This window comes from Lithobates pipiens, unplaced genomic scaffold, assembly GCF_037356315.1.
Source record: "Lithobates pipiens isolate NorthernLeopardFrog02 unplaced genomic scaffold, aLitPip1_a1.2 Scaffold_13, whole genome shotgun sequence".
Classification (NCBI taxonomy): domain Eukaryota; kingdom Metazoa; phylum Chordata; class Amphibia; order Anura; family Ranidae; genus Lithobates; species Lithobates pipiens.
The window spans coordinates 117074891-117099329 of record NW_027507718.1 but is presented as its reverse complement, the minus strand read 5'-3'; the positions used below and the strand labels follow the sequence as shown (position 1 = coordinate 117099329).

The window sequence follows — 24439 nt, the reverse complement described above, 5'->3', positions numbered from 1 at the left end:
TTAAAGGTTACATTTCCCTAACTGATTTACCAACCTTAAGTCAAGATGGATCAAAAAGTATTGTTGCCTTTGGTCGTATGCCTCTATCCACCTGATTGCCTCTGTTCACCTGACACATACAGTATTTATACATCTCCGCATGTAAAAATAAAAACTTTGAAGGCAGATGCCTTCATCCTTGATATCTAAACTCTTTCTCCCCCAGTCGGGGTTTATTTACTGAACACTCAAATGTGCTTTAAAAGTTCACTGCCTCCTATTTTGGGGGAATCTAAGAAATCTGTTTCAAAACTTATAAAGCATGCATATCCATAGGCTAGAAATAAATGTCTGCATTGCCCAAATTGCATTCATCATTATTGTAGCAAAGAATAGGGAATACAAGATAGTATCTTACTGAATGCTGTGGCTTAACATGTACCATTTTCTTCCCATAAATTTATTTTATTTTAGCATGAAAGTTCTATAATGTGATGTAATGTAATTTAATTTCATGTATTAAACTTAAAATGATTAAAATATAATTTTTATTCTGAATGTATTATACATGTATTTATAATATAAAATATTATATTTATTCAAATTAATTTGAATAAATTAGCATTTTAAAGCTGCCCACACTTATTAAAATGGGATTGTTAATTTTTCTTTAGATTTATAATCTCAAATTGTGCAGTACTATAGACTATCTGATTGGAAATAAATTCAATTAATTGCTTAGGTAGGCTCTCACACTCTCTTTTATTTGATCTGTTAGATTAGTGAAAATTGGTAAGAAATATTTAGTTTAAGGCTCCATCTAAATATTTCATCTAAATGATATCTAATCAGGTAGTCCCTTGCACTGTATAGTTATTGGTGAATTTTATTGATTTTCCAGACCAGAAGTAATGAATATGTGTTTCTAGCCTTTGTATGAAAGATATCTATTTATTGAAAGTTTTTCCTTTTCTTTCAACAGAAAACTCAGAATTGTGTCCTGGGTGTCATTGCAGCAATCACACTTTGTTGGGTAAAATCCAGAGCATACACGGCTTTGTCCTTCACAATGCCAAGGTGTTCACAAATAAGAAGATTCTGGGTGCAACAGACCAACGTGGCTTGTTTATGTTAAAAGGGGTCTGTATGGATACTCCATCAAATATCACTATAAAGATGGATGGATTCTCTTCTGTAACCTTGCAAAGCACGAGGAAGGAACCTAACGTCTCCTATTTTGAAGCTGCTTTAAAGAAATTGGGTAATTCAGTTGAAAATGTATACATTTATTAACAGCTAAATGATTCAATAATGCTGTGCAGAGAGCAACTCTGAACTTCATAGTTCACCAACCTATAACAACCAGATATATGAGTACTTAAAGTGTCACTAAACCCACATCATAAAAAACTAACAATAAATGGTGTAATACATGCTATTCATACTCACTCAGTCACAATGAGATTATTTTTCTGTATTCTGCAAAAAAACTGGTTGATCCTGCTGTTCTCCATCTCCCCCTTCTGTCCAAATCCCAGATTCAGCTAGGGATTTTGTAGAGCAGTGTTGGAAGCTACTGCACATGCTCAGTTTTCAGGGAGTTTCTATGCTGAGCATTTCCTCCCTATCACATCTGAGCAGCCCATGTAACTATAGAACAAATGTGGGTGTATATAGTGTTAGATGACAGCCGACACCTTCTCTCCTCCTCCATGGTCACTAACCAGCTAAACACTATGCGGACGGTTTTTACATGTAGATTGATGGAGGCTTCATCTCCCTCTTATTCTAAGACACAGGTTGGAGAGACGTTACACAGCTTGTGACTGGCAGAAATCTACCCCCACCATGATTTGATTTTAAATATATATTTGTATGACAAATTTAAAAAGTTAATTTGATACGCCAAAGGCTGTTTTTTTTTTTTTTTTAGTTTGAACATGTGACTGGCAACAGAGGACTAGGAGCTCCTCCTGCTAATGTTCCCCTTCAGACAGGCTGGGAAAGAGCTGAGTCATGTGACAGCTATTGATTAGGAAAAGGGTACTTCAATTTTTTTAAATTAAAATAATCACAGTGCCATAATCCACATACAAAAATAGAAGGGACAATGCAAATTAAACAGTGTGTGTTTAGTATCACTTTTACCACCTCCTGCCCAATGACGTCATATGACATTGTGAACTTTGAGTGGGGATGTGTGAATGATGCCTGCAGCTGCAGGTATCATTCATTTATCTTCTTTTTCTGCCAGCGATTCCCTATACTGTAAAAACATACATAGCGGCTGTTTAGCCGCTTGATTATTTTTACAGGCGGCGGGAGGGGACATCCCCCATTTACCATAGAGCTGACTGAGGATCAGATGGCTCCCGGCAATCTCTATGACCTTCAGAGGCGACACGTCCAGCCTCGGCAGATGTAAACATCTTTTACATTATGCAAAAATGGGGCTAACTTTGGTGTTCTTTTTTTAATTTTTTTATTCATAAAACTTTTTTTCAAAAAAACGCAGTTGAAAAATTGCTGTACAGATACTATGCGACATAAAAAGTTGCAACAACCACCATTTTCTGCTAAAAAAACCCATATAATGTTTGAGGGTTCTGAGTAAATTTCTAGCAAAAAAAAAAAAAGAAGATTTTTTACATGTAGGAGAGAAGTGTCAGAATTGGCTTGGGAGGCAAGTGGTTAAGCTATATGCATTATAGATTAATTCTAGTTAGATATAAATATAGTGATATATAGATCACTTTAATTCCTATGCTGAATACCTCTGTTGAAAGTGATTTATCAAGCTAAATGCAATCTTTAAATTGTTTGCATAGCCAATTCTCAACCCTGTGTATACAATAAATACAATATATAGATTTCCCATAGACAGCTGATAATTAAAGACCATTCCAGATAGTGAATGAATCAGAAAACATCCAAATGTCTATAGGCGTTCTGCATTCTGCATCTCCTACAGAAACTTTATGTTTCCAGAAAAAAATCCATCTTTTTTGTTTCGGATGGAGTGGGGATTGGGTTACACTCTTGCTAAATTCCTGTGCTACACATTCTGTTATGAATACACTATATATTAACATTTAAACCATTTGGGTTGATTTACTAAATGAGTAAAGCATGTTGACTTTTTAAAGTAAATTTTTTTTTGATTTTAGTGAATGAGGAGAAGCTAAGTTTATGTTTGAAGTCAGCAAAGCTTCACCGCATTCACCATCTGTTCAGCCTAGCAAAAAAAAAATGTCAGTTCCAGTCGGAGCCGCTGTACTAACCATGGAAAATTAATATAGTGATCTCCCTTGCTGAACTGTGGTGTTCTGACAGTGAGAAGGCTCTCCCAGACAGAACACACCGATCAGCAATCTCCGCCATAGTGCTGATCGGGAGTCAGCTGGCTGCTGGTTTTCTAGCATACTCATTCGACAGAAGCTGTCTTCTGTTGGACAGGGTGGCATACACATGGGGCGAATGCCGGCTGTTTTTTTTTTTTTAACCGACCAATGTCTCCTGACTTTTTCGCATGTGTATACGGGGCTTAAAGTGGTTGTAAACCCTTACAAACCACTTTGACCTACAGGTAAGCCTAGATTAACCCCCCTGACGGTATTCCCGAGTCTGACTCGGGGTGGATTTTTTATACCAAAAGCGGTATCCCCGAGTCAGACTCGGGACAGCGTCGCTGGATCCAGGAGGAGGTTTACTTACCTTCTCCCTCGGATCCAGCGTTGTCTCCCCGCTGTACGAGCGAGCCGTGTCTCGCTCGATGCATTACATCGCCGATCTCCGTGCCCTGCGAGCGTTGCGACGCACGGGCACGGAGATCGGCGCCAAATTCAAAAAGTGAAACAAACAGTATACATACAGTATAATGTAATCTTACAGATTACATTGCTGTATGTAAATATTTCACATCCCCGTTGTCCCTAGTGGTCTGCCCAGTGTCCTGCATGCAGTTTTATATAATAAAAACTGTTCTTTATGCCTGGAAACTGGAGATTGCCCATAGCAACCAAACTGTCACTGTACATCAAAAATGATTTTAGACCAGCTAGAAAACAGCGATAATAAATTAGAATCACTCGCAGAATTAAGCGATAGCGATTTGTGGGGAGATCCGTCATCAAATACTGAAAAGTAATGACAGTGACAATTCTGCAACTGAGCAAATTTCAGTGTTTTTGATTTGATTACATTATTGAATAATTTTTATTATTGTTATATTATTATTTGGTACAATTATTTATAATTATTTATTATATTATAATTTATGATTTAATTTTTCAAACTTTATCATACCCGGGATGTCTGCTAGACTCTGGTTTGGACAGATTTAAGAGAGTTATTCCTAAGAATTGCAGGACTACAATATAAAACGCCAAATTTTCATGCAAAATAATGGTACCGCTTTTAGCACCTAAAATCCGAAATAATCGTACCGCCAGGGAGGTTAAGGCTTACCTGTAGGTTCAAGAAATATCTTCTAAACCTACACGGTTTAGGAGATATTTACAAAAAGACAGGCACCGCTGTCTACGGCGTATGCACCGTAGACAGCAGCGCGCAGGCGCACTGAGTATGCCGCTGCTAAGGGCGATATGCCGTTACTGGCGGCTCCCGTGCGCGGAAGTGACGTCATCGCTGCTCCGGCGCTGTGAGTGGCCGAAGCAGCGATACCCGGAAGAAGATGGATGCTCCGTGCTACAGGGGACATCGGTGACATCGCTGGCTCCTGTGTCAGGTAAGTGACACATAATGGGCTACTATGTGATGCATAGTAGCCCATTATGCTTTACCTTTGCAGGGAGACAAAGAGGAAGTAAACTCATCAGAGTTTACTTCCTGTTTAAGTGTAAATTATTTTTGCAAAGTAAATTTTGCTCTATTCCTTGAAGGGTTGGATATCTTTTTATGCAAACATGAAAAGGTTTACAGGTAGAGTTTTTAAAGATCCAGACAGCCCAAAAGACAGGAGGAATGAAAGCCTTGTAGGCCCATATTTTAGCTTTTTATTATAAAGTGGTAAATGGGGGGAGTTATTAATATTTCAGAAAAAATAATGTTTTTTAAACTAGTGTTGTTAATTTTTTTTTTACTTTGCAATGAGTGACTGGGTAAAGTATCCAAAGGCTTTATAACAGACATTAGCCGAAAATACAGAATAATGATAGATTCCCATGAAATTCCATAAACAGATAACTTTGATGTTGTTTAAAAGGAAAGATTAATTGCTGATTCTTAGCTGATGTAACTGTGTTATAGTACTTATAATAATTTTTTCAGAAAAACCATACATGGTACAAAATCCCTACTCAAAAATCAGAAGAATAGGACACAAAGTGACCCTGTGCTGTGAAGCAACTGGAAATCCAGTTCCCACTAAATATTACTGGTAAGAATAAAATGTATTTATTAAAATACTACAGAACAGCTGTAGCCAGAACACTGCTGAATAGTGCACAGATAATGTGTGTCTATAACAATAAATTAAAAATGATTATTCAATAATTCCATTTTCAATAACAGCTTGCGTTGAGGCTCTGTTTGTCTGATTGAAACCCTGGACTAAACCATCTGAGAAGTGAAGAGATGCTGCTCTGATGACTCTGATTAAATTCTCTGATCAACAGTCTTCTTTTCGCACAGCTGAAAAGGAAATTGAATAAAGTTAAAAATATAAATAGGAAGCTAGTGCTCCATCTGCTGTTTGAATAGAAGATTCACAATATTTCTGTATAATATATATTTTTTTTTTTACAATCAAAAAAAGGTTTTATTGAAAATATATTCAGGTTTACAATTAGCATGAAATTATAAATGTTGTCAACAATGGAATGTATACAAGCATTGATATAATAAGGTAGCATGTATGTTGTAACCATTTATCTCAATTAGAACAGAAGATAAAACCAAATCAAATAGATAAGATAGAAACTAGTGATACCACAGGATAGGTTATGTATTTGGGGAAGGGTGAAAGAGGGTATAGGGCAGTGATGGCGAACCTTGGCACTCCTGATGTTTTGAAACTACATTTCCCATGATGCTCCACTACACTGCAGAGTGCATGAGCATCATGGGAAATGTAGTTCCAAAACATCTGGGGTGCCAAGGTTCACCATCACAGGTATAGGGTAAAGGGGGTTGGAGGCCAAGGGGGGATACCATCGCACTAGGGTTCATTTCTTTAGGTTAGGTGTGTGTCTAATAGGAGTATATATAACTCATTCAGTCGGTTTTCTCCTTTCTATCTCCTTTTCCTCCGTAGAGTAATGGGGAAGGGAAATTCAACCCATAAGTAATTGGTAATCGGAAGAGAGGGTAAAAGCCAGCCAAGGCTGCCAGGTTTTGTTAAAGGATGTGCTGTTTTGTTAAAGGTATGAGTGTTTTCGCAGCAACGAGTAGGTGTCTAGAGAGCGATTTTTTGTACCGACTTAAGGTAGTTGGGACTAAATTGATCAGGCATGCGGCTGCGTTTAGTTCGAGATTAGTTTCCGTTATATGTTTTGTCCATGTCTTAATTTCATCCCAGTAGGTGCTGATGAGAGGACAATCCCACCAAATATGTATAAATGAGCCTATACAAGTTTTACATCTCCAACATTTATGCGAGGTGGGGTGAGACCATCTCCCAGCATTTTGTGGTGACGTATACCACCGAGTGAGGACCTTATAGGAAATCTCTTGGTATTTGGAGCTTAACGAGCATTTGTGTGTCAAAATACACACCTTTTCCCATTGTTTTTCTGAGATTTTAATTTTAAGGTCACGTTCCCACTTCTTTTTGTGCCTATTGTTATCCACGTGTGGCGTACAATTTAGCCATGAGTAGGCAAGGGACGTGGTGTGAGCTACTGGTGATCTTTTTAAGCATATGGATTCCAGTTGCGTCAACGGGAGTTTAAATTTAGATTTGTGCTTACTGTTTACCACAAAGTCCCATAATTGCATGTAAAACCAAATGCCAGGAAATGTCCTGCCCACCTCGGAGCTAAGTGCGTCAAATGTTTTAATTTTCGAGTTTGTCATGCAGTGGTGAATGAGAAGGTCACTTGGCAGTTTGTGGTGTATACCCGGCAGGAAATCAGGGTTATTGGCAAGCGGTGTCAGTGGGCCCGGGATGGATGCGATTTTGTATAGACTCGCTATTTTGTGCCAAACATTGATTGTGTTTTCGATCAGTGGGTGTCCTATCTGCTTATCCTTTTTGGAGTGTATGGACCATGGATAGTATAGCGTTTTATGTAAGGTTAGGTTGCTTTCTAATTGGACCCAATCTTTATTTGTCCCGTGGCAGTGCCAGTCTATGAGTCTGGTGATGTGTGCAGCCTGAAAGTATTTCTTAAAATCAGGAAAACCCATACCCCCCCTACTTTTGGGAAGCGTTAGTAAAGTGAAATTGATTCTGGGTTTTCTGTCTGCCCAGAGGAAGCTTCTCTGTGCTTTAAGAAGAGTGCTAAAAAAGGTTTCCGGAATTTTTATGGGTAGAGCATTGAATAGGTACAATAGTCTAGGCAGTATCGTCATCTTCAAAATAGACACCCTACCAAACCATGAGAATTTTTTCGGTTGCCACCTCAGCAGGTCTTTCGTTATTGTGGACAATAGAGGCTTAAAGTTGGAGTTGTATAAAGCATCGAGGTTGCTAGTTAAGTTTATTCCTAAGTATTTGAGTGCAGACTGTTCCCATTTATAAGGGTAGTTGTCTTTCAGTCTCTTAAGTTGATCAGGTGGGAGGGTAAGGTTGAGTGCTTCAGATTTCGATTGATTCACTTTAAAATTAGAAATAAACCCGAAGGTTTGAAACACTTTTTGAAGGTTTGGTAAGGATATATGTGGGTTGGTGATGAAGAGTAAAAGGTCATCCGCATATGCGGCTATTTTGTATTCTCTTTCGTTTACTATGAAGCCCTGAATATCTCTATGTAAATTGATTGTTCTTATTAGGGGTTCTAAGGTGATGATGAAGAGGAGTGGTGATAGAGGACATCCTTGGCGTGTTCCATTGTGGATCGAGATGGGGTCAGAGAGTATATTATTTACTTTAATTTGGGCCTGGGGATTACGATAGAAGGCCGAGATCCATGATAGCATGTTTTCCCTTAGTCCAATATGGGCACAGGTGTCCATCATGTAATCCCAGGAGACTCTATCGAAAGCCTTTTCTGCGTCAGTGGAAAGCAATATTCCAGCTGTTTTAGAGGTTTGAGCAAAGTGGATTAGATTCAGTGCCTTAGTGGTGTTGTCACGAGCTTCCCTACCTGGCATGAATCCCACTTGTTCCGGGCCTATGATCTTTGCCAGAAGGGATTTTAATCTATTGGCAAGTATTTTGGCCAGGATCTTGAGATCAACATTTAGGAGTGAGATGGGTCTGAAGTTTGCGCAGTCGGAGTGGTCCTTGTTCGGTTTGGGGATCACAGCTATGTGTGCCATTAGGAATGAATTGGAGTTGTTTCTGTTTTTTGCTAGAAAGTTAAAAGCAGATTGGAGAGGTTTCAAGAGGGAGATTGTGTATGTCTTATAGTATTGTGATGTAAAACCATCAGGGCCAGGGCTCTTTCCTGTTTTTAAATCTAATATTGCGTCTGAGATTTCTGATATAGTTATAGGGTCATCCAGTCTGTGTGCGTCCTCGCTTGCCAGGGAAGGTAAATTACTATGTCCCAAAAAGTCTTTGATTGCTTCTTGTTTTGTCTGAGTTATGTGGGATGGTTTGTGTTGGGCCGGCAGGTCGTATAATTTGGCATAATAATTGTGAAACAGGTCTGGCATTTCTTTAGACTTATATTTCAGAGTCCCCTCTTTGTCCCTTATGGCATGTGTATGACTTGATAATGTTGCTTCTTTCAGGGCCTTAGCTAGTTGTTTCCCACTCTTGTCCCCTTGCTCGTAGAAAATATTTTTTTTGAAAAACAGGGATCTTTTAATTTTGAGATCTAGTAAAAGGCGTAGTGCCTTTCTGCATTCGGTCAGTTGCTCTTCTACCCGGAGAGAGTGAGATTGCTTATGTAATTCCAAGTTAGCAATTTGCTGGGATAGTTTTGTAATTTCTCCCTCTCTTTCCCTTTTCTTCCTGGCGCCCCATTTTATCAGTTCACCCCTCACTACTGATTTGTGGGCTTCCCAGTTGTTTAGCGGGTTTGTATCATTGTCAATGTTGTTGCGGAAGTATGCATTAATCGTGTTGTGGATATCATCTTTCACTATTGGGTCAGTGAGGAGTGTAGGGTTGAGTCTCCAATTAAATGCAGGTTTGCGGTGTGCACCCAGTTCTATTGAGATAGCCGTGGGTGCATGGTCAGAAAGGGCAATAATGCCTATCTCGACTGCAAGTAAACTGCCCAGGTCTCTTTGTGAGACGAAGATCAGGTCAATTCTTGAATATCGTTTGTGAGGTGCGGAAAAAAAGGTAAAGTCCTTCTCTGATGGATGGATGGATCTCCATGCATCAACCAGAGTCAGAGACTGCAGTAGTGATTTCATTCGTTTGAGAAGCCTATAACTGACGTGGGTGTGTCCAGAGGAGGTATCCCTGAGGGGGAAAAGAGGAATGTGAAAGTCCCCGCCCAGAAGAACACACCCCTCCGCAAACCATTTAAGTTCTTCAATTATTTTGCTACAGAATGGCACATGGGAAGTATTTGGGAAGTACACATTAGCAAGTGTTATAGGGGATCCCTCCCAGGTGCCCTTCAGAAACAAATATCTTCCCTCAGGATCGATAAGTTGTTGTTTCAGGTCAAAGGGCGCGTCTTTGTTCAAAAGGATGGACACTCCTTTTGTTTTAGCATGGGGGTTGGTAGAGTGGTAAACTTTTGTGTATACGTTGTCAGTGAGTTTAGGAATACTCTTATCTTTGAAGTGGGTTTCTTGTAGGAATACCACTAAGGGGCGTACTTTTTTAAGTTCTCTAGACAATTTAGGAGTATTCAGACCATTTACATTATGTGAGATAAGAGTTGGTGTTTTCCCTAAAAAAGCATATGCCATCCTGGCCTTTAATCTAGGATGGGTGGGTTCTGGAGAAGCTGCGTCTGTGAGTGGTTTTCACAAAAGAAGTTAGCGACACAGAGAGTGTTAGGATACGATGCTTTGGGTCTGAGAAGGAGATTGTGAACGTGCGTGGGGGTAAGAAGGGGGGGTGGGAGTAGGGAGGAAGGGGAGTAAGGTGAGGGGGGAGGATAAAAGACGTAAGTGGTTAGGGTATAAGATGAGGAGTACCCACCAGCCACCAGTTGGTGGTGGGTCAGTTTGGGATTTAACTAACGTGCGTATGTGGTAGTACTTTCCCTTTGGGGGAGAGTGGGAGGTGATCAGTAGGCAGTCTAACAACGACTGTTTCTTTGGACTGCTCTGTAGCAGTGATGAAGGTGACCAGTGGAGGGGCCCGTCACAGCTTCCAGTTCTAAGCCTCATCAAGAGGTTATCTGTAGGTAAGGTATCTGAGACCATCTATTAGCAACTATTATAAGCTACAGTAGACTTGAGTAATGGGGGGAGAGAGGGGAAGGGGGTGTACGAGTTGCCATTAACCAGTTTGCAGAAGAGATTAACATTATAAACACAGTATAAACCATTCAAAAGAAACGATGGCCTAGGTGCCAGGCTGTATAACAATTACTAGCTTAAAAAACTTTAAACTTTTAACCCAAATCCTGAGCATTTGACTTTCACCTCTCCTTATTGCATACTGAGGACTAGATGCCCCTGTGTACCCTGGGGGCACTTTAATCCCCGTGCAAGGACGGTGAGTTTCCCACATCAAGTAGGGGAGTCACAAGATCCATAACGGCGTGTCTATTTCCACAGTAAGGCACAGCTTGGTTTCCGTCCCATATAGGTCCAGTCCATTCTTACAGTCCCAAAGCAAGATAAGTCTAAGCGGGTTAGGGAGGAGGAACTTCGCTGATGGTTGCCTGGGTTATGCATAAAGAAGGTGCAGTCAAGATATATTAAATAGTGTCCTTAGGGTCAACCGGTCGCTGCTCCCTGCCATGAGTCGCTAGGGTATACTTTCCCCCTTGTTATGTTGGGGGAGGGGAATGTAAAGCGTTGACTCGTGCAATGTTACTCACGGTTCTGCAGTCATAAGAGAGACACCATCTCGGGGGATGTGGGGGAAAGTCACACATGCAAGTGGCGACATGCAAGACGCTTGACACTTTTGCCAATTTCAGAACCTAAATAAAAGATAAAAGTTAAAGCATAATAAAATAGAAGTGAATGGCATTGCTGCAGGATATTATAGTCTCTCCGCAGAGTATGTAGATTAAACCATATTTAGGGAAAGAAAAAAAAAAAAGGGGGGGGGGGGGGCTACAGATAGACAGTTCGTAACATTTGCAAATGTGGATCTCAGAGAGCAGCCTTGGATTGTGAACTTTTAGCTCTTAGGGTTGTGGGCTCCCCTGTTGCAGAAAAATAGTCACAGCCGCCAGGTGGGATAATGGACGAGACGCTCAAAAAACAGAACAAAACAAGGTGGGTTGCGCCATATCAAAGTGTTATACCAGGAAACCGGGTAATAACTCGCTTCAAGCCGAGATATGTATTGTAGGAATTGTGGCCACTTCAGTAGCCTCTTGGCTCCCTTGCTCTCGGGCTCCTGGCACTTTTAGAGGATGCTGGGGACTCGAAGTTGTGTCTGTCAGTGCTTCTGCGGTGCTTGCCTAGCTGATAAGGTGATTGCGCGTGAGGAGGTCCCGCTGAGAATTGTGGGTTGTTAATTGCCGGTGGTGTGAGGAATTCAGCATACCAGTCCGGAAGTTCCAGCGGTGTAATTTGTAGTTCCTCACAGAATTTTTGGAGGTCATCAGGGACTTTTAGCATCTGTTGTTTCCCCAGGAAGTTTGCTTGTAGCGTAAATGGGAATTTCTATCTGTAGTTAATTCCTTTTTGCTTCAGTACTTCTAGAAGTGGACGTAGTGCTCTTTTATTTTTAAGTGTGATGGGTGAAAGGTCTTGAAAAAGTTGAATCGTGGCTTCTTCATGCACTATCCTTTCCTTCATCTGTGCTTTTTGGAGAATGTCTTCCTTCAAGCTGAAGTTAGATAGGCAGCAGATGATGTCTCTTGGGGGGATACCGTCCTGCGCTCTGGGTCTGAGAGCCCTGTGTGCCCTGTCAAATTCGATGGGGGATTGTTCCGGCTGTTCGATAAGAGTATTGAAGATAGCGGTTAGGGCTAATCTAATTTGGTCTGGGGATACCGTTTCAGGCACTCCTCTGATCCTGATATTGTTCCGTCTACCACGGTTGTCCAGGTCTTCAATCTGCCTGTTCATATCGATCAAATGTTGGGAGTGCGAATTCGTAATATCGTCCAGTCTGACCAGTGCTCTGTCCCTCCTTTTCCCAGCTCTGTCTGAGATTGCCATTTGCTCAGTTAGTCTCATTAGCTCGGTTTTAATATCTGTGATTGCTGCAGCAAAAGAGCTTTTAATATCAGCGGCAATGTCTGTCATAGCTGCGTAGGTAAGAAGTTGGTTGTTTTTACCGTTGCCTGCGGCTGAGTCTTCAGATGCTGGTATGGAGACTTCGTCGTCTTCCGTATCTTCAACTACACTGTTTCTCTGTGTCAGGGCCATTTTGGAGCTTTTACTCCCTCCACAATATTTGAACTTGCTAAGGTTTGCTGGCGAGTTCTTTTTTTTCTTCTGGGGTGTTCCCAGAGAATGGAGAATATGGCTGTGTGTGCTTCTCCTTGATTGCGTGGACATATTCGTCTATCAGGTCTGTTTTCAGTGCACAGGCCCCTCTGGTCACCAGGTTTTTTCTACATTACAGTCATGTGTGTTGTTCACCAGGCCACTGCCCCTGTGATAGAGTTTGCCAGTTCTTGGGTAGGAGAACTGTATTACTAGTGGGGTATGCACCAGTGCTGGGGTTGTGCTGGGGTAGAATTAAATGATTATAGTCCAAGCAGAGCTAATTGGGGAGATGCAGGGTGTGCTTGGAGTAGCAAGATGGCCGCCGTCTCCAGTGAGTAGGCCGGAGCCTCAGGCTTTCCTTACTCTGGTGGCCGTGTAGCTGTGCTCCACTTTATTTGAGTCCTATGCCCCCAGTATCTGCTTCCCAGATCAGCATGGAGTGTTTGCGCCCACTAAATATAGTGAAACAAGTCCGCCGTGAGGGGGGTGGGCCGCGTTTGTACTCACTGCAGCCTGGGGATGGTGTAGGCCGGTTCCAGGGCCTGGATGATCGCTCCGGGAGTCCGCTGGACGCTGTGCCCCGTTGTGCCCCGCGATGTCTCCGGGTGAGCGGCGGTGTTTGTCCGCCGACCACGCTGCCTCCTTACTCCAGTGGCGCTGCGGCAGAGGCTGGCGTGGGCCGGTGAACTTGTAGGCCGCAATATGGCGCCGGGTGCTCCGCGATGCGGCCGGTATGGGTATGCCGCTAGGGTTAGATATGCCCCATCGGATGGCCTCCTGGGGACAGATCCGCGGTCCCCGGGCTCAGCACAGGTCAGGTATCTTATTATCCCCGGTTTTAAGGGGTGGACGGCGGTGGATGGCGGTGGATGGCGGTGGATTTCTCCCGGCCCTTACGGAGCTCAGCCACCGCACGTCCTCCTTGCTCCTGGTCCGGACACGCCCCCAATATTTCTTATATACCTGGTCAAAAACTATATTTCTTACTACTGGCCATAAATAATAAAATAAAAAATATGTACAAACTCATCAAACACTCCTATATGCTATTTAAGCATGTAGGCAGAATAAGACAACAGGTTTTGTAAACTGCTCAGGATTAACATAATATCAAGAAGCACTGGATATTGTCTTTTTGCTGTTACATATATCTGCACAGCTTTAAACAATAACAACTTATGGACAGACAAGACACCAAACTTACAACTGAGGGGGAAAAGGAAAGGTTTGTGAGCTCACATACAGGGGCGTAACTATAGGGGGTGCAGCAGTTGCGACTGCAACCGGGCCCTGTGATTCAGGGGGCCCATGCAGCCCCCTCTACATATGGCTGGCAGCAGCATAGGCAGCTAGGGGTACCAGTGCACCATGCACACGGGTGGCTGGAGGTGGAGGGTGACTAGCAGAGCTCCATGCTCGACTATCGCACTGGCTGCTCTTTAGTTGTGCATTCCCCGCATGACCTGTGTCCTTGGCCGGCTCCTCAGAGTACCCCTCTCCTGCTCCATGCATTGCCGCTCAATCCGATGTCTGTTCTCCCCAGCCAGAGTCCCGCCCTCCCGAGTCCGGCCCACACTGCACTGCATACTTCTCCCGGGTAAACAAACTTTAAGCACACAGATGCAGTGCAGCCCTATGAGAGCCGGCTCCCCGGAGGACACTGCAGGCTTGTCTGCCAGCCCCCCTCCTCCCCCGTCATACACAGATGATGAAAGGTCTTTCTGGGAGATATGCTGATCACCCGTTCAGCACACTGGATGGAGCCCAGGCCAACATGGATGAGTGCTCGGCCTACAGCTTGGTCATGGTGAGTGAGAGGACCCCATCCTCCACACACCATTACATACCCCCTCCATCTCCCCCTGGGGACAGGGACCCCTTCTCACATGGGGACAGGGACCCCCACCTCCCCTGGGGACAGGGACCCCTTCTCACCCGGGGCAGTAACTTCATATTCCCTGGAGAAAAGGACCTCATCTCTTCTGGGGAGGGGGACCCCATCCTGCCTAGGGACAGTCCCCCAATGGGGCAGCTAAAAATTTAAAAAAATGTAATTAAAAAAAACTACTGATACCAGTGGTGGAACTACAGGGCTCACAAAGGTCATACCTGTGACCACGCCCTGGAGTTCCACCGCTGGACTCGGAGGGAAGGGCCCTGGCTGGGGTTCAGGGGGGCCCTTCGTGGTTTCTTGCATCGGGGCCCTGAAGGTTCTAGTTACGCCACTGCTCACATAGGATGTTATAAAAAATAATTTCATTAAGTAGTTGATGTGTATGGATTCTTTTTGGAGAATAAGGATATTATTTATTGTCACTTTAACAGGATGTAATATTCAGCAGTAAACAGCTGCGCAGATATAAATCCTTGCCTCAATTAGAACAAAAAGTATCGAAGGTGCCACATCCCTAATAATTTAAACAATAAGTAAAACATATGGAATGGGACTTTCAAAGCACCAAATTTACAACACAATAAATATAAAAAGCACATTTTATTGTTGTCCCATCATTAAAAAACAGGACCAAAATGTCCAATATTCTTATTAAAAACAGATATGTACAGAACAGTTAATCAATATGTATTGAGAACAACCACACACAACCACATTGAGAACCACATTGTATTGTGACAATAAGTCCAATGTGTTTCAACTCTTAGCCCTTGTACGCACGGTCGGAGATTCCGTCGGAATGTTTCCTATCGGAGCGTTTTGTCGGATATTCCGACTGTGTGTGGTTTGCATCGGACTGTTTCCGTCGGAATATCCGTCGGACCAACTTTTCCAACTTGCCGGAAATATTTTCTGACAAAATGCTCCGATCGGACAAGGTGCCACGCATGCTCAGATCAAATTCCTAGACCAAAGCTATTGGCTACTAGCCTGAACGTAGTCCCGTCCTAACGAAATAACGTCATCACGTTATGCAGATTTTCCGACAACTTAGTCCAACCATGTGTATGCAACATCACTTCCGGACCTCTTCCGGAATTAATCCGTCGGAATAACTCTGACGGATTTGGTTGTCGGAATCTCCGACCGTGTGTACAAGGCTTAGAGAATATGAGTTTTCGTCAGGGTGTTGGTAAAGTGGTAGAATCTGCAACATTAATGTATATTTAAAGAGGACCTTCAGTCATTTTTTCAACTTTCCATCTATTTCCATCTATTAAATCTTCTGCCCTTGTTGTTTTAACTTTGGATAGTAAAACTTTTTTTTTTCTGCCAGTAAATATCTTATACAGCCCACTTCCTGTTTCTTGTCTGGTAAAAAGCCTAGGCTTATGACATCATGCATAGCTCTCTCTCTCAATCTCGTGAGAGTTTACCTGGATGAGTCATAAGAGGGCCAATGATAGCTGCATGGCTGCAGAGCTGGAGGTGTGCCTATGTGTGTCTGTGTAAATACAGGAAGTAAACAGGCAGCAGCTTCAGCTGCCCACAGTTAAAATCAATGCAGCCAGACTCAGTGGAGGGAGATTTCTGCAGCATATTTGGCAATTACAGAATCACAGTATATATAAAATAATGTGAAAAGTGGTTGGAGGGAAGCTTCAGAATGGTAAATATGTTTTTATTACAAATTATGTGAGCAGGCTGCAGTTCCTCTTTAAGACCACACATGGAATATGTTCTGTGTGGTTGTTATCAATATATATTGCTTATCTATTCTGTGCATACCTGTTTTTATTAAGAATATTGGACCTTTTGGTCCTGTTTTTTAATAATGGAACAATAATAAAATCTTCTTTTTATATGTATAATTATTGTGTTGTAAGTTTGGTGTCTTAAAAGTCCCATTCCATATGTTTTTCTTATTGTTTCAATTATTAGAGATGCGGCACCTTCGATACTTTTTGGTCTAATTGAGGCAAGGATTTATATCTGCACAGCTGTTTATTGCTGAATTGTACATCCTGTTAAAGTGACAATAAATAATATCCTTATTCTCCAAAAAGAATCCATATACATCAACTATTTAATGAAATTATTTCTTATGCCCCACACAGGATCAGATTTTCTGCAGATTTTTTCCTTCAGATTTACCAAAACCATATAATATGAGGTCAGACCTTAGGAGTTTCAATGTGTATGCAATCAGGCAGGCCCTTGCACTACATGGTTTTGGTAAATCCAAAGGAAAAAATCTGCAGAAAATCTGATAGTGTGTATGGGGCTTAACCCCCCTGACGTTATTCCCGAGTCTGGCTCGGGGTGGAATTTTTATACCACAATCAGTAACCCCGAGCCATACTCGGGACCGCATCGCTGGATCCAGGAGGACGTTTACTTACCTTCTCCCTCGGATCAAGCGATGTCCCTGCGCTGTACGAGCGAGCCGTGTCTCGCACGATCTATCACGGAGCCGAGCTCCGTACCCTGCGAGTGTTGCGACGCACGGGGACGGAGATCGGCGCCAAATTCAAAAAGTAAAACACTCACTATACCTACAGTATAATGTAATCTTACAGATTACATTGCTGTATGTAAATATTTCACCTCCCCTTTGTCCCTAGTGGTCTGCCCAGTGTCCTGCATGCAGTTTTATATTATAAAAACTGTTCTTTATGCCTGGAAACTGGAGATTGTCCATAGCAACCAAAACTGTCCCTTTACATCAAAAATGATTTTAGACCAGCTAGAAAACAGCGATAATAAATTAGAATCACTTGCAGAATTGAGCAATAGTGATTTGTGGGGAGATCCGTCATCAAATACTGAAAAGTAATGACAGCGACAATTCTGCAACTGAGCAAATTTCAGTGTTTTTGATTTGATTACATTATTGAATCATTTTTATTATTGTTATATTATTATTTGGTATAATTATTTATAATTATTTATTATATTATAATTTATGATTTCATTTTTCAAACTTTATCATACCCGGGATCTCTGCTAGACTCTGGTTTGGACAGTTATTGCTAAAAATTACAGGACTAGAAATATAAAACACCAAATTTTCATGCAAAATAATTGTACCACTTTTAGCACCTAAAATCCGAAATAATCGTACCGCCAGGGAGGTTAACTCAGTTTTTCTGCCTTCTTGTAACATCCTATGTGAGCTCACAAACCTTTCCTTTTCCCCCTCAGTTTCCCATGTTTTGAACACATTAGTTCATTTCTGTGAACACTACACGTCCCTGAGTCCATAGAATATAGTCTGTAATTCTTCTTTGGAGCGACTAAGAGAGGGTGGCTATATACCTTTGTACAGTAGGGCAAAGGGAAACAAATATATAACTCCTCTAATAGGGAGTCTTATCATAGCAGAAAGAAAAAAAAGAAGAATTTGGAGATTTTGAGGAAGCTGAAAGCATTTTTTTGATTACACGCATACATACATTTTTAGAATACACCCTTGAATACATTTATTTAACTACTTGCTATCCCGTGCAATTTTTTTATTTTTCACACACATTCAAATCAGCCTTTTTTGCTAGGAAATTACTTAGGAACCCTAAAACATTTATAATTTTTTTCTGATAGTAGAAGCCCTGGATAATAAAATGTAGCTGATAACAATTTTTACGTTACTCGCAGCCAATTATCAATTATCAATTAGCAGGTCAATATACTGCGGCAGGTCGGCGGGGGAGCTGATGTGAGTGGCTGGTGGCCACAATGTCTGCCGGCCACGTGTATTCACTCGACAGAGAGCCAGAGCGTTTTGACAGGGATGTACAGAGTGATCGTCTGTTCCTAGTGATTATGAACAGCGATCTCTCTGTACTCCCACTCAGTCCCCTCCCCCCACAATTAGAAACACCTCTCTAGAACACACTTAACCCCTTGATCGCCGCCTACTTATAATCCCTTCCCTGCCAGTGTTATTTATAAAGTAATCAGTGCATTTTTATAGCACTGATAGCTGTATAAATGTCACTGCTCCCAAAAAAGTGTCAAAGGTGTCTTACAGAAAGATGATACAGAGATTAAGGAAGGCCATAGATGATACGTTTTTCTTCACTGTTAATTGTTCGATTCCCCCATCAGCACAGCCAGTGTTGATGGTGGAATCCCTCCTACGAAGCTATTGTGGGGACGCTGGGAGCCATCCCGGCTGGAAGACCACAGTGATTATTACTAGCAGCTATAGCTGCTGGCAATAATTGTATACTAAAAATCTGGCAGGCTGGTTGTACCCAAGTTAATAGATGGATCAACTTAGGTACAGTCAGCCCTCAGTCTCTTTATCTAAAGCTAGGTTCACACATATGTGGTTATAGCAGCCTAGTCATATGAAAGGGCTACTGTACCTGCGAGAAATGCAGGCAAAAGGTCCCTGCACCTTTTCCAAAACCGCAGTTGCACAGAAACCACATTGTACTATGTATTTCTATGCATAGAAAAAAGGCACCAAGGTTTGAATTTGCTATGTAAACAAGCCATTTGCTGTTTTCGTTTGTGTACCCTCAGTTCACCCTTGGGATCATGTCAAAACTGTTTGCACTTTATAATCACGAATTGTAACTTTGCTTTCATCATGTCACAGCTGCCATAAGATGGGCCTGCAAACCAACAAAATAAAGGATCAATCTGCTTCAAATGGCTATATGTTCACAAAAATACAGTACCTCCAGTATAAAGTGACATTCGATAAGGATTGTAACAACTGGATTTTTGCCAGGGATGTACAGTTGTGCTCATAAGTTTACATATCCTGGCAGACTTTATGATTTCTTGCCCATTTTTCAGAGAATTTGAATGATAAAACAAAAACTTTTCTTTCACTCATGGTTAGCATTTGGATGAAGACATTTATTATCAATCAACTACCCTGTTTCCCCTAAAATAAGACCTAGCGTGATTGTCGGTGTTGGCTGCAATATAAGCCCTACCACCCAAATAAGCCCTACTCTGTTTCCTCAAAAATAAGCCCTACCCTGAAAAGAAGACCTACAAGGACTTTAACTAGGGCTTATTTGGGGGTAGGGCTTTTATTGCAGCTATCACCGACAATCACACTAGGTCTTATTTTAAGGGAAACAGGGTATGTTCAGTCATTTTAAATCATCACAACAGAAACTACCCAAATGACCCTGATAAAAAGTTTACATACCCTGGTGATTTTGGCCTGATAACGTGCACACAAGTTGACACAAAGGGGTTTGAATGGCTATTAAAGGTAACCATCCTCACCTGTGATTTGTTTACTTGTAAGTAGTGTGTGTGTATAAAAGGTCAATGAGTTTTTGGACTCCTGACAGACCTTGCATCTTTCATCCAGTGCTGCGCTGACGTTTCTGGATTTGAAGTCATGGGGAAAGCAAAAGAATTGTCAAAGCATCTGCGGGAAAAGGTAGTTGAGCTGTATAAAACAGGAAAGGGATACAAAATATCCAAGGAATTGAGAATGCCAATCAGCAGTGTTCAAACTCTAATCAAGAAGTGGAAAATGAGGGGTTCTGTTATATGGTCAGGTAGACCAACTAAAATTTCAGGCACAACTGCCAAGAAAATAGTTTGGGATGCAAAGAAAAACCCACAAATAACTTCAGGTGAAATACAGGACTCTCTAAAAACATGTGATGTGGCTGTTTCAAGATGCGCAATAAGAAGGCACCTGAAGAAAGATGGGCTGCATGGTTGAGTCACCAGAAGAAAGCCATTACTATGCAAATGCCACAAAGTCGCCTGCTTACAATACACCAAACAGCACAGAGACAAGCCTCAAACATTCTGCCACAAAATCATTTGGAGTGATGAGACCAAAATTTTAGCCACAACCATAAACACTACGTTTGGAGAGGAGTCAACAAGGCCTATGTTGAAAGGTACACCATTCCTACTGTTAAACATGGAGGTATATCGCTGATGTTTTGGGGATGTGTGAGCTACAAAGGCATGGAAAATTTGGTCAAAATTGATGGCAAGATGAATGCAGTATGTTATCAAAAAATACTGGAGGAACATTTGCATTCATCAACAGGAAGCTGCGCATGGGACGTACTTGAACATTCCAACATGACAATGATCCAAAAAACAAGGCCAGGTCGACCTGTTATTGGTTACAGCAGAATAAAGTGAAGGTTCTGGAGTGGCCATCTCAGTCTCCTGACCTCAATATCATTGAGCCACTCTGGGCAGATCTCAAACATGCAGCTCATGCTAGACAGCCCACGAATCTACAGGAACCGGAGGCTTTTTGCCAAGAGGAATGGGCAGTTTTACCATCTGAGAAGATAAAGAGTCTCATCCACAAATACCACAAAAGACTTCAAGATGTCATTGATGTTAAAGGGGGCAATACACAGTATTAAGAACTGGGGTTTGTAAACTTTTGAACAGGGTCATTTGGGTAATTTCTGTGGTAATTATTATTTAAAAAGAGTAAACACAGTCGATTGATAATAAATGACTTCAGCCAAACACTAACCATGAGTGAAAGAAAAGTTTGTGTTATTCATATTCTCTGAAAAATTGCCAAGAAATCATAAATTCCGCCAGGATATATAAACTTATGAGCACAACTGTATGTGCTAAATGAGTCATTGGTGTGTTCATCTTAGTGTTCATGAACCTTTGATTAACCAATTGAAATGATGAACAAGCCTTCTAGTTTCACTCAATACTCAGTACTTAGAAGTAACTCTTTCTATTCGTGTTACTGAATATTTTGTTTTCTGTTATAGGTATCACAATGGAACATTGCTGGACAAACACACACTCAAGTATGACAAAAGTTTAACTTTAAGAAACATTGAAGCCAAACATGGAGGGATATATCAGTGCAAGGCAAGCAATGGAGTGGGGGTTATAAGGTCCTCTGTAGCCTATCTAAAGGTCATAGGTAAGTAACCAATGAATTTATTGTCATATATTTTTCAGCAATTATAACTTTTTTTAAATTATATCTTTTTTTTATTTTAGGTAAAAGTGAATCCCTCTGTAACAAGTCCCCAAATGAGCATTTGATCAAACTACCAATGGGTTGTTTTCAAAATAAAACTGGTTCTTATTACTACAATGTAGGCAGGTGTCCTAACACACAATGCATGGACCACTTAAGCTCAGATCTCCAGTGTAAAGATAAAATAAACTATTGCTGTGGGGTTAAACAAATGAAACTACAAGAGGTGAAGTGTCCAGGATACATTCTACCTGTGATGGTTGTTGTAGAATGTGGCTGTGCTGAGTGCTCCCGACATAAGATTATGGTTCGTGGACGGGTGACTGCATATGACACCGGGGAACCACTTCGGTTTGGGAAAATCTTTCTGAGTGGAGAAAACAAGGGATTTACTGGCTATAAAGGGGATTTTACTCTAGAAGTTCCAGAGGGAACTAAAAGATTGGTAGTTACATTTGTGGACCGTCAGGAAAAATTTGTTGAAACTACAAAGGTTATTCCATTTGATCCAAAAGGAAATACTGTCTATCAGGATGTAAAAGTAATGAGAAAAAAAGACCCAACTGATCTGAATCCTAGAGTGACCAATATAATTTCTCTTGGAGATTTACTTGGGGAGGATCCCATTGGTGAGATTATAATACCACCAAATTCTTTCCGTAGGACATCTGGAGAACCCTACAACAGTACTGTTAAGGCCAGTTTAACTTTCCTGGACCCCAGAAACATCAGCTCTGCCTCTGCTGCTTCAAGTGATTTAAATTTTGTCAGCAGAGATGGAGATATTTCTCCTCTAAGGACTTATGGAATGTTTCATTTGGACTTCAGGGAGGAGAGTACAAATTCCCTGCTCCAGACTGGAAAAGTGGAGGTGAGATTGGATGTAGAACACATTAAGATGCCTCAACATGTCAAAGAAATGAAACTATGGTCATTAAATCCACAGACTGGTCTCTGGGAAGAAGAAAGCCCTTTTAGGTTGCCAAGTGGGGACAAAAGAAGAAAAAGGGAAGAAAGGTCTTTTTTAATTGGACAATTGGAAATACGAGAGAGAAGGCTTTTTAATTTGGATGTACCAGAGTTTAGGAGATGTTTTGTCAAGGTACGGGCTTTCATGAATGAGAAATTTATGCCTAATGAACAGCTGGAAGGAATTGTTGTGACACTAATAAATCTAGAACCTATGCCAGGATTTTCATCAAACCCTAGAGCATGGGGTAGATTTGACAGTGTGGTAACAGGTTCAAATGGAGCCTGCCTCCCTGCATTCTGTGATGCTGTGCAACCAGATGCTTATTCTGCCTATGTCACTGCTACAATGGGTGGTGAAGAACTTGAAGCTGCCCCATCTTCTCCCAAACTAAATCCCAATGTAATTGGAGTGACCCAGCCTTATTTATCTAAGCTAAACTATCAACGAACTGATCATGAAGATTCTGCTGGCAAAAAGACAGCTTTTAAAATTAACCTGGCCAAGCCAAACCCAAACAATTTTGCAGAAAACCATGGCCCCATCTATGCCTACAGAAACTTACAAGGTTGTGAAGAGGCTTCTATCTTAGACAATCACTTTCGTTTTTTTAGAGCAGAAGAGGATAAATATGAGTATAATGTTGTACCCTTTGATGAGACAGACTTGACCTCATGGATTGGTAGCTACCTGTCCTGGTGGCCAAACCCACAAGAGTTTCGTGCCTGTTACATTAAGATTGGAATACAGGGACCACAGGAATATATGGTTAGAACACGAAATATTGGAGGGACTCACACCCACACAGTAGGTCAGCTATATGGGCTTAGAGACACACGAAGTGTAAGGGATCTGGAAGTAGAAGGTAGTTCAGCAGCCTGTCTAGAATTCAAGTGTAGTGGAATGCTGTTCGACCAAAATTTAGTAGACCGAACTTTGGTCACTGTAACACCTCAAGGAAGTTGTCATGTTTCAAAGATCAACAGACTTCTAAAAGAATATCTTAGTCGTCATCCACCACTTGCACTAGGAAACAATACTGAAACATTTAATATGTTGGCTCCAGTTGACCCACTAGGGCACAACTATGGAATTTATACAGTTACTGATCAAAACCCACGGCTGGCAAAAGAAATTGCTATTGGCAGATGTTTTGATGGTACCTCTGATGGACTCTCTAGGGAGATGAAATCACAAGTAGGTATTGCTGTCACTTTCCGTTGCCAGGAGAAACCAATTACGCGAGAAAGCTTCTTCCAGCGCTTACTTAACAATCCTAGCGTAACACTCCGTGAGATCCGGCAGAGCATGCAAGAAAATGAACAAAGAGGGACACCTGCACGTGTTGTGCCTTATCCTGCTATTCAGTCTTCATCTTTTAGTCAATCTAGAAAGCCTTCTGCCAGTCAGAGAAGACAGAAAATTGCACAGTCAGGATGAACTTATTTTCACAATGCTTAGATTGAGTTAACGTTTTCTAAACTTAAAGTACCCAGTTACTTCTGGTAATACATTAGGGCATCCCAAAAGTGAAGTCACAGGTTATAGGTGGCTATATATATCTTGGGGACATATGCATCAAGATTTACCATTTATGTCTCCTTTAAAGCCCTGAAAAGAAAAACACAAGAAGTAAGAAGGATTTATAAGAAAATATTAGGTGGTTTAGCTGGCCTGCAACTACTAAAAACTTTAAAATATCAGTTTTTGGGTGCATTGAAACTTTAATGTAATAAATTCTTTTGAAAGGAATCAATGATGCTAAGAATTTCTTTATCTTTTATCTTCAGAAATTCAAAACAAGTCAGTACTCATATAAAAGTAATCAATTACATGTGTATCAGTAACTTGCATGTTGTCTAAGCTGTCTTCCAAAGTATCTTGGGACTCCAGAAACCTAGGTCACTCTAATATGCAAACCTTAGTCTCAGTTGTCACGTAGCCTTATCCCTTCCTGTCTACCACTCCTCTCTTT

At 41.4% G+C, this 24439-nt stretch overlaps 1 protein-coding gene across 1 annotated transcript in view; it reads left to right on the top strand.

Annotated features, from left to right (window-relative positions):
* CILP2 (cartilage intermediate layer protein 2) overlaps positions 1–24216 on the top strand; it is an 89706-nt gene extending 65490 nt beyond the window's left edge. The window contains exons 5-8 of the mRNA XM_077475430.1: positions 962–1240; positions 5269–5377; positions 21277–21434; positions 21515–24216. Of these exons, the coding sequence (XP_077331556.1) occupies positions 962–1240; positions 5269–5377; positions 21277–21434; positions 21515–23904 (2936 nt within the window). The 3' untranslated portion in view covers positions 23905–24216. The remainder of the gene's footprint in view (positions 1–961; positions 1241–5268; positions 5378–21276; positions 21435–21514) is intronic.
* The last annotated feature ends 223 nt before the right edge of the window (positions 24217–24439 follow it).